Source organism: Ylistrum balloti, unplaced genomic scaffold (genome assembly GCF_031769215.1).
Source record: "Ylistrum balloti isolate Yb309-2 unplaced genomic scaffold, AGI_CSIRO_Ybal_v1 Utg370192, whole genome shotgun sequence".
Taxonomy (NCBI): Eukaryota; Metazoa; Mollusca; class Bivalvia; order Pectinida; family Pectinidae; genus Ylistrum; species Ylistrum balloti.
Window position 1 is genome coordinate 356,740 of NW_026782171.1, and position 15,038 is coordinate 371,777.

At 32.5% G+C, this 15,038-nt stretch overlaps 1 protein-coding gene across 1 annotated transcript; it reads right to left on the reverse strand.

The window, feature by feature from the left end:
• Positions 1 to 927: 927 nt before the first annotated feature.
• Positions 928 to 13,438, reverse strand: LOC132551298 (transmembrane emp24 domain-containing protein 6-like). The gene is made up of 4 exons (XM_060215425.1): positions 13,220 to 13,438; positions 5,464 to 5,584; positions 1,760 to 1,905; positions 928 to 1,161 (listed from the first exon to the last, which is right to left on the reverse strand). Exons 1-4 carry the CDS (start codon positions 13,436 to 13,438, stop codon positions 928 to 930), a joined length of 720 nt encoding a protein of 239 aa, XP_060071408.1.
• Positions 13,439 to 15,038: the final 1,600 nt, after the last annotated feature.

A 15,038-nucleotide genomic window follows, 5' to 3' on the forward strand; every position in this document is an offset into this window, starting at 1 on the left:
GTATGTACTCAGTTGGTCATGTGACTGTCGCGTGAGACTTCTTTAACACTTTGTCTCTAAACCTTGCCGGAAAACCTGATTAACGATATTTTTCGACAAAACAAACTTGATATACAAATTAGGGATGCATTTAAACGGAAGAAACATACAGTACATTTTCAGATTTAAAAAAAAACTATGTTGCAGTGTTAATAATGCGCAGTAATACCAACAACTGCGATATCTCGACACATCATATACATTTTAAGAAAGATATCCCGACTTTTGAAATAAAGTTTAGTATATTTCATTGTTTCTTATGCAATGTAATCCGATAATATGTATTATGTTTCGAACAATTTTGAAAAAAATAACATGTGCTGTTTTTGTATGGTAATATTTAATATCATCTATTCAATTTCAACATAATAACACAAGCAAATGCGATGAAAAACACAAAATATTGTCAAATGTCAACCAATGCAGAAACTCCGCTGTAAACACTGTGACGTCATTCACAGAAATCGCAAACATATCAAAGCAAACCATGCTTATTCTACCATAAACAAAATTAACATAGAATCACTAGTTAATGAATGATTATGATATGTTTTATGGTTTGCCAATAACATACCGCGCAAAAATACAAATATATCCGCCTATGGTTTTTTTTTAATAACTTTGATTACATCTGACACATAATGCACATATAAATTTGTTAGACGACTGGAACTATAACATTATGATTTAATATGTTTTGACCTACATTCGTTTTTTCATGAATCGTTTTGATGTGTACATGGTTGCCACAATGCCCTCTAGTAAAAATGCCAAAAGAAATTATTATGTTTGAGATGAAGCCGTGTTTATTATTGCCAGAATGCCAACTACATGTATACATATGAACTAAAACAAAAAAACAACATATCTTTTTTAAGTATAAATATGTTATGCTCGTGGTTTTTGAGATGGTGTCACATTTGGAATTTTAAATAATCTACGGACGAAAATTACAGTAAATACAGATGAACAAACAACCACACAAATCTGAGCTATGGACCATTTCACTATGTAACTATTGTTTCCCATTATCAAATACCAGTCTTTCACAACATTCATACGGCTACTGGCTTGATGTAGTTTGGCCTCCTCCAACGACTTCTGTACTTCAGATATAGAATGCTACAAAAAAGCAGTTAAAACAGGTAAACAATAAGGTAAAGGCTGATAATGACATAAAGGCGAAAAACAACATTAAAATTATTTATCTACAAATTAGTTGTAAGTGTATGTACAGCACTCTTAAATAATAATGTTTCTCGTCCTTCTAGGACTGTTCTATGATGATAATGGCCAAATTTGTAATTTTTGAGTCTTGGAATGGTTTTGAATAATACAACGCTTCTGATGGGGAAGATAACATTCAATTTTTTCCATGACATGTGTATTTCATGGCATTAATGATAATATCTGAAAAATGTATAAGATTACCAAAGGTTTTTAATTATTATACATTAAGATTTTGAGAAAATGTTTGCCGACGATATATCCAGTAGATTATTGTGTTTTAAACATAAAATAACCAGCAACGTCGACACGAGACTGTCTTAAAAATTATCTAACTTTGTACAATTAGCATCACAATAGCAAAATATCAGCGAAAAGTCAAGTCTTAATCGTCCAATCATTTCTCAGTGTAATACAATTATCGTTATATTTTTGTACTTTTTTATGTTAAACAACAAAGTTTCACAATGTTTTGATTATGAAATTGACGAACCGTAAAGTTGGAAACAGTCATATCCATGTCTTCAATCTCCTGGACGTACTTTGTCCACTCAGCAGGAACAAAAGTAATTATGTACACATATACTAATTTAGAGGCCATCCTGCTAAACGTGTTATCCACGCATATTGTATAAACACCTGAAAAAATATCGAGAAACTTATTAATTAATCATCTTGTGGTTAAATGATATGAATTCTAAAGTAGGAGACGTTTGTGCTTATAGATAATACAGAAAACCGCGGAAAGATACATATTTACGTACAGTTGATGATAACGTAAGTAGTTCCGAAGGTTATTTTTCAGTATCATTTCCAAAAGAACCAAGTTTACAAATATCACAAATGGTGAGGATCTAATCTTATGCAAATTTGGTTAAAATAAAAATAAACAAATGAAATTGAATTCCCACACATTCATATATTCTTTAGATAAAATATGACATATGTTTTAGATATTCAGCAGAAACCTGTAATCTAATTCAGCATATTTAATGATTGTATATTCCATTAATTTAAAAGCCATTAACATAAACTTATTATGGATCACTCTATTTCGAAATATAATGATTTACATATGATGTATTATGGCTGTAAGTAATTCAGTTTCCTGATATACAGAGTAGAACATATAAAATATTGTTGGAAATTGACAAATATTTATAGTTGTATAATTTTATTACTTTGACTGAGAAATGAGCTAAATTCCTGCAGCAATATCGTCAGGAAGGTGAGCAATTACGACTTCGTTAACAGCTTTAAATACTATTTTTGTAATATGTCATTCTTTAATTATAAATACGTTTTCCTTCCAACTAAAAGAAGAATACGTTTCCATAACCGTTAACATTACTATAAGCTGATAATTAGAACAGAACACCTCAACGACTTCTAGCCAGTCACAACAAAACACAAAAAGCAAGCATATATAAGGTTTTAGGAAAACATGAAAAAATTAACGCATGCCACGAGGTGAAATAGGTGTGTAAAGAGGACATAAAGAAAAAATACTTTATCAGGAATATTATATAAGAAAGAATCCAGTGTATAAATCGAGTCCACTAAATGAAATCCAAATCAAAGGAGGGGAGTGGGGGGATGGATGGTCGTACTTTAGTACTTTCCGATACGAATAAAGAATGATTTCTGATTGTTAACATAAGCAGCTTTCACGGTTCCTAAAAATAAAACGGATTTGTTGGAGTAAAGATTATAAAAAGAATTAAGCAATAGAAAATATGTTAGTGGAAAATAGTCCGAACCATTAAATAAATGTTTTAAAAAGGCTGGGATGAAATATTCGGCTAAAATAAAAACGAAATCAAAATAGATACTGCATTTTTGAAACGTTACCTTCATATTCAGCATTTCTCGAAACCTTGCCTTTATTTTGACCATATATACTACTTGAATCATTTATACCACCATCAGGGTCTTTTAGAAAAACATTGACTTCCTCAGAGTGACTATTAAGTACCTAAAACAAAAGGAAGCCATGCAATCTATAAGTTAGTCTTCTAGTGTTGATATTTAGACAGACATTCCACAAATGCTTATATCTTGTCTAAGCATTCTGGTGATGTTGGTTCCATAAAAAGTCGCTGAAATACTGTCAGGATTTATTTCTTTTTTTTCTTCCTCAAACAGCTATGAAAAATACACCTATATGGCTTTTAATACTCGTCTGGTTTGGCTTGGTCACACTTTAAAAAATTACCCCTGCTTCTCGTATTCCTTAAATGGTGCCGGAGATTTATACAAAAGAGAATCCAATCAACCTTCAGACAAAGTTAGTCGGTTTACCTCCATGAAGAAGGTGGTCCAGACACATCACTTTTACAAAATTGAGTCTTCCTCCCCTAAAGATGTTTCAGACACAATTTCAAAATCCGCCTTGTAATTCAAGCCTAGTGAATGATGATGGACGCGGCGGGACGAACGGACGACGGACTCCACGCCATGTAATAAGCCCACCAGTCATTAATTAGATCAATGTTTGGCCTTTAAGATATTTCAAATTATTTTTTCTTATTTATTGAATTTTAAATATTTCAAATTATTTGTTCTTATTTATTGAAAACATTAACGAATTTATTTCCAATTAAAATACGGTTTTGTTTACACATCAGTATTTTTAACAACAAGATGAAAAAAGATACCTGTCTTGAACGCAACACATAACAAGAACACATCGCCATCTAAAGAAAGTTTTCATCCAAACACAAAATCGTTGAAATGAGAGCAATATATGAACTATACACAATGTAAACGATAATAATTGCTGCAGTACAAGCATGAATCGGAGAACATGGTAGGATTATCCGACACTTGTCTAAAAACCTGGTAGTCTGATAACTTATAGTAAACAAAAAATAACAAGAATTTACTATGATGTCAAAAATAGGTCAAAATATGAACAAAAGAAAGATTTACACAGAGACTCATTACAGGTACAAGAATAAGACCATATGTACCGGAAGGGTAGGCATCGCCTGCTCTTATATCAATCCAAGTAAGTTATGTCACGTTCCCAAATGAGAATAAGGTATACAGCAATAGAATCAAGAGGCAAACAAACGAGCATCAAACACGTCCAAAGAAATAGAATATTTCCAAAAAATCACTATGACAAGCGTTAAAAGCTCGCATATTCTAATACATTTTTGACCATCGGTCAGTCGGGGTTGCATTTACATCGATAACATATAAGAAAAAAATGACTCACAAATATAACATACTATTCTCGTATTGGGAATTCCTCAAAAGACTATATATGATAAAAGAATTATGATCATCCCCAGTTACAAAATGGCATTATTATTAACATGAAGTGATAATATATTTAATGTCATTAATGTTAACATATAAGGAGTGATTAATTAAAGCCATATATAAAACAACTTTTCTTATTACAAATACAGTAAAACTTTGTCAACTCGAAATTTGATAACTGGAAGTCTTTCTGTGTTTCCGATATTAGTGATTTATTCTATATCATCATCGTTAATTTAAGCTGACATACTAATATCAACAATTCATAAGTCGCAGGTTATCGTAATTATGATCGAACTAAAACCAGTTTCCCATCAATCCATTTAGCTTCGAGTTACTAGGTCGAGCTGTAAGTTAAATATACAGAGCTCCCTTACAAATATAAAAGAAAACTGTATTGGAGCAGCCATTGTTTACAATCACTGAATGTCAACTTTTTAATTTTTTTTTTTTTTTTTTTTGTTATTTTGTTTTTTGTTTTGCTCTGATACACCAATGCGTAAGGGGATTTCCAATGGAATGTAGGGCAGGAAGTTGGAATGGGACAGAAAATCAATTATTATATATAGTCTTTTGTCCAACACCTGCAGTACACCAACATAAACCATACATTTATGATACAGTGTGATGCAAGACAATAACACGTCGAATGATAGTCGGTCTTATTCTTTTACAAAATTCCTTATCTTCGGGAAAATTTTAAAAATATGAAAATTGTTCAGCTGAAATCATTCGAGGCTTTACTTAAAATGTCGTCACTAATGCTTTATCAAATACGTATTTCATGACGTTTTGTAGCGGTACGTACATGAAACCAGGTTATCAAATAAAATCCTCTCGTTAATATTTGAAAATTAATTGATTAGGACGAATAAAATGCTAACTTTCCACTTTGTTATATATAGTCAAAAATCATATTATCGTTACCAGCAATTTCTACAAGATGCTGAATAACGATTTCCGGTTTGCCATAGTGACCTTCCACGATAAAATTAGTGGGGTTCCGAATTACCACGTCGATCAGCCTCTCAGTACCACCCCTAAGGACCTGAAAGTCAATACCACAGATGGGTCAGTTTATAATCCATAAAGTAACTTTGTTCACAGATTGCTAATTACTATTTCATTTGTTTGCTTTCTGTAACTGGCTTCCTTTGTACTTATTATTTTTTAAATGCGATAATCACGTAGTGTAAAAAGTGTCCGGTTCTTTGAATCATAAAGAAAATTATACATTATATTCAACAAAATTAAATACAGAAGTAGGACAGGCCACCAAGACATAAACAGGAAACACGTGTCTATGATAAAGTAAACCAATTAAACAATCAAAGAATGTCGTATTTGTTATAGGCTATAATTGTTATTCAAAAATTTCAAATGAAATAAACGAAATGACTTGTATTGACTTAAGAGTTTGGCTCAAAGCATGAATATTTGGGTATGCGTCCCTAATTGTTGTAAAATGAAAGTTACCAAGGTCCTTGAAAATAAAAATCTGGAGACATGTACAATCACTATTGACGTTGCTTAAATTGCTAAAATGTAACTAAGAATCATCAAGGACATTATCGCCATACCAAGTAAATAAATATATGGAGGCATGTACAATCAAAAATGACATTGCTTATCTTGTTTACATGTTACCAGGAAACAACAAAGGCAATATTGCCATATCAAGACAATCCTAATTCAATCTCCAATCCGATGGAAATCGAGTAAACCATGAATAACTCACTAAAAAGTATCAAGAGAATACGACGAAGTGTTCCAGAAGAGTTATCGGTTTTTGCTCCAACGACAACCGCCATGTAAATATTTGATCAAATCAAGGAGGTCAAATACTACACACTATTTGTGTAGCGATAATTTGTGAAGACTTCTATGCAAATTGATCGTGACGTTCGTCATCCATTCGATAAACAATTGCAATTATCACTATTTTTGTCAAGTCGCTTGTGTAGTTGATAAAACCTAGTTATCGTTAGCACTCCCACCAGCTCTAACAATAACGAAATCTTAATAACGCTTCTTGGAAAAGAAACTGAAGATCACAGGGACTTCGTGACCCTCTCTCGCTCTGTCTAATTATTTCATTTTACGTCTTGAAATGTGTGACAAACAAATTGATGTAACAAAACAATTCCGTCGATCAAAGGTCAGAATTTCTGGGTTTGTCTGTTCAGGAGTCTAATACAATTTCAAAATTATTAGAGAATGCCTCTGATCCCCCAAGCTGGATGCGGAATTCATTTGTATAACAAATTCCTTAAAACAAACGATTGACAAGTTTCGATAGCCTGATGAAAACGGAAATCATGAAATAATCATAGTTTACTATCGAAACTTGTCGTTATGATAAAGGAGACATTAGATTATTCACATAGAAGATGCAAATTGCTGATGACAAAATTTCGAATGTTAATGATACGTTGATATTGAGTAAAAAATTATACAGACGTGCGAAACACAAAAGAGAAAATATCATTTCTACAAAACATACATTTGATAAATATATTTATATACGTCTCCAGAAATATAATTACAGCCAGGTTTAATGCTTTAGATAATGAAGAAGTTTAAAATTTTAGACTGGATACAGGAGGATATAAACACAAGTCAAGCAAGAGGATACTGAAATGTAGACAAAACCGTATTTCTTACTCAGCAAACATACAAAATGCATGCTGCGTATAAATGGAAGATTCTAAATATAGAACATTCGGAAACATGAAAAGGGAGCAAAAAGCATAGAACTTCGAAATGTAGAGCCTGGTAGACGAAAAACGTAAACCTTATCATCACTGATGAGCAATAGCAGGATGAATTAGCTGTTTCATACAGTTCAATATTTGGTTCTACTCTATCTTATTCAATTTGTATTAAAAGGGTTATTCACGTCAGTGTCTTTTCTTCAAGCATCTACTCGAGCTGCAATAATAAAACTATTTTCCTTTCCAAAACAGGAGCTGTATAGTAAAATCGAAAACTTTCTACTGGTCATCGAACACATTGTTTTTCATATTGAAATAACATATTTCCCAACTTTTACTTTTCGTTGTAATATTCATTAATTTACTGTCTAAACATACGCAATATTCATGATAGCTCGAAATGATGTCATATCTTACATATCTTACTTGTTATTCGACCGAAATCATGTTCGAGTGGACATGAAATTTTACCACTACATCGACAAACTTCAATTCCAAACGTTATTCCAAATATTATGTTACTGTGAAAACCGTCTGTCTGATTGAGTTGAATTATACGATACAAAACAATTTAAATGATGATTATGTTACTAACATGATAGGTTCTTCTTTACGTTTTTCTTCTTTTTTTTATTTGTTAAGCTGTAATTATAATATTGATGAACGAAAGAAAGTGGAATAGAATGCAAAGAACAAAAAAACGTACTTTTATTCTACGTCAAAAACGAAGGTAACACAGAACACAAAAGAAAGATAAACACAGGCACATTTCAAACAATATAAGAGAAATGCAACCATATGGAGGATAAGTATTTTCGTCTTGATCAACTTTAAATGTAGATAATGTTTTATACATACATTCTATCCATAAAGCATGATTACAGTATCACAATAACTAATATTAGCAATGACTGGTAACGGCTTTTATTGTATATTTTTGCTTACAATGTAAATACACATCAAGTTTATATATTCACACAACAAAGCACTAGCTCTAATAGAAAGATAATAATAGTGAAAGTAATAGATTAAGTTACGTCAACATTATTCCGTCCTTGACATTATTTGACAGCAATGGTTTGTAGATAAAAACAATCAAAGGGGACATACGTTCCTATTCGTCATGGATCTTGAAACAAAGTTTCAACTTCGTTATCAACTTGTTGCCGGTATATAATAAACACTGTATACAGTAGTGACCTAATTCTCTACCTGAGTTTTCTACATGAAAATATCATATATAAATGTGGTATTTATCAACGTTGGAAACATATACCAAGGTTTATGATATTGACATCTCCAAAACTCTTAAACTAGTGTGAAAACACGTGTTTTTCACATTTAACATCACCATCTGTACCCCCTTTCATTTCTCATGACTTTAATTGTGTCTTGGACCATCTTGCTGTTTGACCGCTGTTTGACTTAGACAGTTTTTCTAACACCTTAATGTAGTTTAGGTTATCTGTATATTACGCGGTGAGTGCTGAAAACAAAGTTTTTGCCTAGTACCATAGACCCGAGTGTTCATTCAGAAGGGTATAGATGAAAATCATTTTTCTTACATGTGATGACAGATAAAAAATTCTTGTTTTTTTCTTATCTATTGTGAAGTTGTTAATCTCTGACGATATCACAGAAACAGTGATCTGAACTCTGCTATATTATTCAAACATCCCTGTTTACTGTTTACTACATAGATCTTGATAATTTCTTTACTGTTAATACAATCTTGTATATTGTCTTGCCAAACGCTTTCCTAAGTTTATATTTCCTTTCTTAAAGATCGTGTTATTTCTTTATACCGTCTTTTACAACATTTTTTAATTTAATGAATGGTTGAACGATTTAATGAATTAGATTATTTTCTCTGTTACATTTATATCAACAACATGCCGCTAATGGTTTGATAACTAGCACATGTACAGAGTATCTACAGACATATTACCAGATATACGTGTAGGTAGGTCAAACTGTCCAGTAGACTGTGCTAAATTTGATGATATTACTAAATAAGTAGGGTCCTTTAAGAAAACGTCAACCAGACGATCAGCTCCTCTTAACACCTGCAAAAGATATAGTTATTGAAAAAAATCCATATGTCTGTGTATATATACACCATTTAAAAGGAACGATTATCCACTTATACCGCTTAAGACAGAAGAGATGAAATGTTCCCTGTATGTTTCAGCGTATGAAATGTCAAATTGATATAATATATCTACGCAGGACATATCTATTTTGCCTACTATGATTTAAACCGAGTTTTGGATAAGAGCAATTAGCATGCAGGTATAGCCTCATAACAAGCAATACCCATTAGGTCTTATTATATGTCATATATTTATACTTAATTCTGAAAGTTTTTGGAGATAAAGAACATGTATGCATAATTAATAAAAAATGGCATCAATGCCCCTTTACGATTTATCATCTAATTATGCATTGTTACTAATAAATCTTATTTCTACTTATGTTCCTAAATGGCAAGTATTTTTATCACTCATTATAAATTTCAATCTTAACCTTACTCTTGAATTCTAACTTTGGTCACATGTTTTAAATATAATATCTTTTTTTTTAAGTATTCAAGACTTCGCCTTTTAAGTCTGTAAAAGATCACGACTTTATAAAGCACAGTAATAATATACATAATATCTCCGGACAGGTCTCTTAAACTCTTTGCCGCAGTGATGAAGTTTTATGGTAACACATGTTTAATACAAAACACAGGTAGGGATTTACACCTGTGTAACGAATAATTCAAAAATCGTTATATCTGGCCGCAGCTGCTACAGCATATATAACAAACCCGAATGGTATCATTGATACAAAATGTTAATCAATAAAGCATTTATATCAAAATAGTAAATAAAGGCATTCATGACTTGCCATTTTGATTAGAAATTATGTAAATGGTGGACTCTATGCCCCTGAGATCATGAAATACTGAAGGACATTTACTTCATACATTGCGAAATACGATTAATTTTAGTATACATGTTTAAACTCATTTATTCCAATTCGTGTTTTTTGTTAAGATTTATAATGCTTCAGTTAATATATAATCTATATAAATCGTGGGTGTGAAATGACCATTAGCAAAATAATATTTTACTGTAATAAAATCCTATCATATATAAACTATGTATTTTTAACTTCAAGATGTAAATTTGAGTTTACATATATGTAAACCACATATTATCACTTACAATTGACGTAAATGATATTGCCTAGGGAACACACAAATGCGTCATAACACCATGACAGTCACCTGAATTTTGTAGAATACAAGTCTAGTATGGAAATTCGATAAGAACAGTACCACTTCCATAGGGAAGAAAGAAGCAAAATAATATTGAGCAAATAGCAAATCGTTTAATCATTATGGTACAATATATTGACCCTAAGATAACTAAACCTTCAAATCAGTAACTTATTCTGGAATATCAAGACTGAATACAACATCCCTCCACGCCTACCATATCTTTGTAAGGCATTTGTTTTGTAGAAAAAACAGTTAAGGTGTTTTATCATTTATATTCTATGCCTGCAGCGAAATGTATTTACATTGATGTGACTAAATATTACGTGGTGTGCATTCTTTTGAAGCTGCGCATTTACCTGTTTTAAGGATGAATCAGACACTGCTATTTTCAAACAAGTAGTTCTATTTACATTAGTGACTGGTATTCTTGCACAAGCCTTATCTCCACAAATGAATATTGATAACTACGCATATTTAGTTTGGTTGGTTTCATCTAGAGACAATGAAACGCACGTGTAAATATAGTTGAGACAAAATCCTAGTTTATGAAAATATCCTTCTATAACTACAAGCATCACAATACCAAGAGGCAACAAATGGGTAGTGTTTATAAACCGAAAAAAGACATTAAGAGGAGTCCATTGTTTCCATCTTAAACCAATGACATTGCGATCATCGTGTGTGTCTCTTTAAATTGTAATATGGCGGGAAGACACAATAAATGTGTCTGTAATTCACCTATCTATAACATGACAAGCAGGTGAGAATAATAAAATCGTTGATCATCTGTGTGAAAGGTGATCTGAACCAGAGTTCCTGAGTTCGAAGACACGAGTCTGGCTGGGTGATTGCCCACTAAATCTTTCTTTGAAAGGTTAGACCACCCTACCTTTCTCTCACCTGGCAGTGAATGATTATTTTTTTTACACTTACCTTTCAGGGTTATACTAAAGTCATACATTGCGCAATGAGTGCCATTTACTTATGTTAAGTTTTTTGAGTTATTGAAGTGACGTCATCAATTTTTGTGGTGACGTCATGTCTTTTTCCTTGGAAAGGAAACCGCAATTAACCCATTATTAGACTTGGCCAGAGCAAGAATATAGATTATCTGTATTTCTTCAATAACAATAGAGGAAGACCCCATCATGGTATTCATTTTTATCGTTATCATTTAGGGGATAAAGAGCGCTATATGATAGAAAAGAGCGACACATTGTAGTATTATTTCTCCCTTTCCTCTCGCTTGGGTTATTTTAATTATTCTTTTAATAACTTTGCGAAAATTTTTAATGAAGCTATATGCTATTTAAAATTTTCCATATAGTTTTTTCCAGACAATTGCAAAGTAAATCCTGTGAAAATGTAACACTTCAGAATGTAAAGTCCTTTTTTTTATTTGTTTGATATTGATGTGTGTGGATTACTACTTTGTTTAAGTTATAACTTGCCCATTAAACCTTCTTCTTCTCTTGATTTTCCTCTGCAGTGTTTACTCATTTCATGTTCTATACACATAGGTTTCTTTCAGATAAGTAGCTCCACAAGTCTTAACGAGTTCCTTGCCAATGTAACTGGTCTTTTGAGATTCATCTTGCCAGCCTTAATCTTACTGGGGAATGAAATACGAGAACAATTATTTGTCTCATTAAAAATCACGTGATCAAATGGTGCTGCCGGCCATTTTCTTCTTTTTGAAAGTAATTTACTCAAGACGCATGATGAAAAGGAAAATTACAGGTTATATAAGATGTACTAGATATTTAATGATTTAATGATTTATGATATTCATAAAACGAAATATTTCTCTGCTGTCTGGGGAATTTTTGCTCTGTTTACGAATCCTCTTGTCAGAATCTCCATTAAATTATAATTATCAATAATTGTTCTTCGTCTTGATTTTACTCTGTAACCTTTTTCACGCTGCTGCTTTTGTGTGTGTCTCATTTTTATTTGACGGTTGAATATAATCTGAAAATTTCTTCTTTTTTGCTTAAGTCTAAGGTAAACACTTTCTTTCAAACGCATGCTTGACCAAGACAAATTATCATAATGTTTAAGAACTCTAATAAACATGTAACTTCCACCTGTTCATTTTCGTATATCACAGATGTCACTAAATATGCAGCAGTGAAATACTGAATACTAAATGAGATGACATATACCTTTTAATCCTATTTAATATTTATCGCGTGCTATCCTGCGTCACGATAGAGGTCAAATGTGGCTTACATTGGAGAGTAAGAAACCCTTGTCCGACATAGTGTTCGCGAAAGGACGGCCTGTAATATATTGCAGTGTTATCACGTCCGTGACATCACAAAAATCGCGACAGTGTCAACAGCATATATTGGTATCCATGTTTTTATCTAGAATGTCGACGTATCGCCGAGCTCCAGTTTTACTACGTTGTTATCGTCCAAGATAGACTATACTATTGGTAAACATGTGTATGATTCATAGATGATATTAGGTCTACGGATGGGAATAAAAAGGAGGATTGAAGATTTATATAAATAAATGCACATATATAAAACTTAAAAAAATTATTTGAAAAACTGTATTAAATATCAAAAGACCAAGCAAGTTATTAGACTCATTTATCATTGACAAATGTATGCAAAAATACAAACATCACAGGTCACGTCTGATCGGAAAAGGATTAGATATCGGACAGGTTAAGAATAATTCGTATACAAACCTCGAAAGACATGTGTAGGTTTGCCCCTTCCGCCACTTTCTGATGAAAACATTCTTCTCCTCCTGCCGGCACTTCAATCTTAAATTCATGTTGCACACCCGGCAAGCCATCGAAATCGAATTCATCATAATCTGCACCCGACGCAAGTCTACTAGAATACAGGCACGCGCACCAAAACAATAGTTGGAATACTTGTGTAATGTGTATGGTAGCAGCCATGTTTGAAACGTATACGAGTACAGGTTTACGTTTCAATCTCGTATCTTAGCCTTATCGTAAGTCCCACACATGGCACTGTTGTCATTTTCACACAGTGCTAATTCTCGTTTAATCGATACCATACACGCATAGTCCTTTTTTCAGGCACACCTGTTTATAAAGGTAAACCTAACACATTTATGATTAATTCGTGTTTACAGTACCTGTATTTTCACATCATTTTTTACATTCTAATATCAACGTTAACATATACTATAGTATGCATTCCTGTGTTTGCGCCTACATGATAGGGATATCTGGACCGTTGTATTTTTTCCAGATCGCCGTTCTCCTTCTATTTCAATTTTGTAAATATTTTGTCAATAATGTAATGACATAATTTTACAAAAAGACAAAAAAAACCACACGCACACACACACACACACACACACACACACACACACACACACACACACACACACACACACACACACACACACACACACTCACACACACACACACACACACACACACACACACACACACACACACACACACACACACACACACACACACACACACACACACACAAACAAATAGTATATATGACACAATCTTACTGGGGAAGCGAACTTTGTATTCATTTTTTTTTCTTTAAGATAACCTGTATTACAGTTGCAAGATGACGCTTCCAGTGTGTTTACATTTTCCATGAATTATGTAAAATCGTTACAAAAGCTCATCCTGGATTTAATTATCTGTTAGTAGCTGGTCACGTGTAATTAAATGAAATACGAAAAAAATTATTTTAACATTTTACTACGATTCAATGATAATTAAAAGAAAAGGCAATACAAACATATTTTCACTCGCAAATTAAGAAATAACCTTTCTAGTCCTTGTGTATTACTTTTTTTTAAATAATATGAAGTCTTTGATCAAGCGAAGACCGGAAATATAGGATAAAATCCAGTTTGCATATTAAAATAACTCATTTAAATATGTTGTATTTTTCTCATATTGGTCTCATGAAATCGTCTTTGTGGGTGTAGCGTCATTAGCATACACGGTGCTGATTCACTTAAAATTCAATGCAACCTATAAAAGCAACTTATCGAAAGGTATTCACATTTAAAATAACCAGCTACGAAGCAATATTTTCGCAAATAATTAAAAGGAAAAATAAAGCTGAAATATCGGGAGATTTTGAAGCTAATGGGTTCTGGTGTAGTGAATCTGTTTTACATACGTTCAATATACGTTAACTTTCTCATGATACACAATGATATCATCTAAACATAGTTAAAACAATTAGCTGAACGAGTGTGGAAACCGAATTTGATTGTCACAATTTACAAAATGTAATACCCGACATTACTTTGCTGTCTGATTCCGTTAATATTCTTAAAGTGGCGTATTTTGGAATGAATGGAGTGAAACACCGCGTCTAAGATTTGTTCCTGTTGTATATATAGAATACAAAAGCAGGATTTCAACACGTCTTCAAAGCGAAGCCAAGTGTGATTTTCCTGGCAAGCTTGGGTTGTCACATGAACAAAGCTCCCAAAGGTAGTGTTCTCATTGACCCTATATTCCTAATCGCCGTTAAAAAGTCGAACGT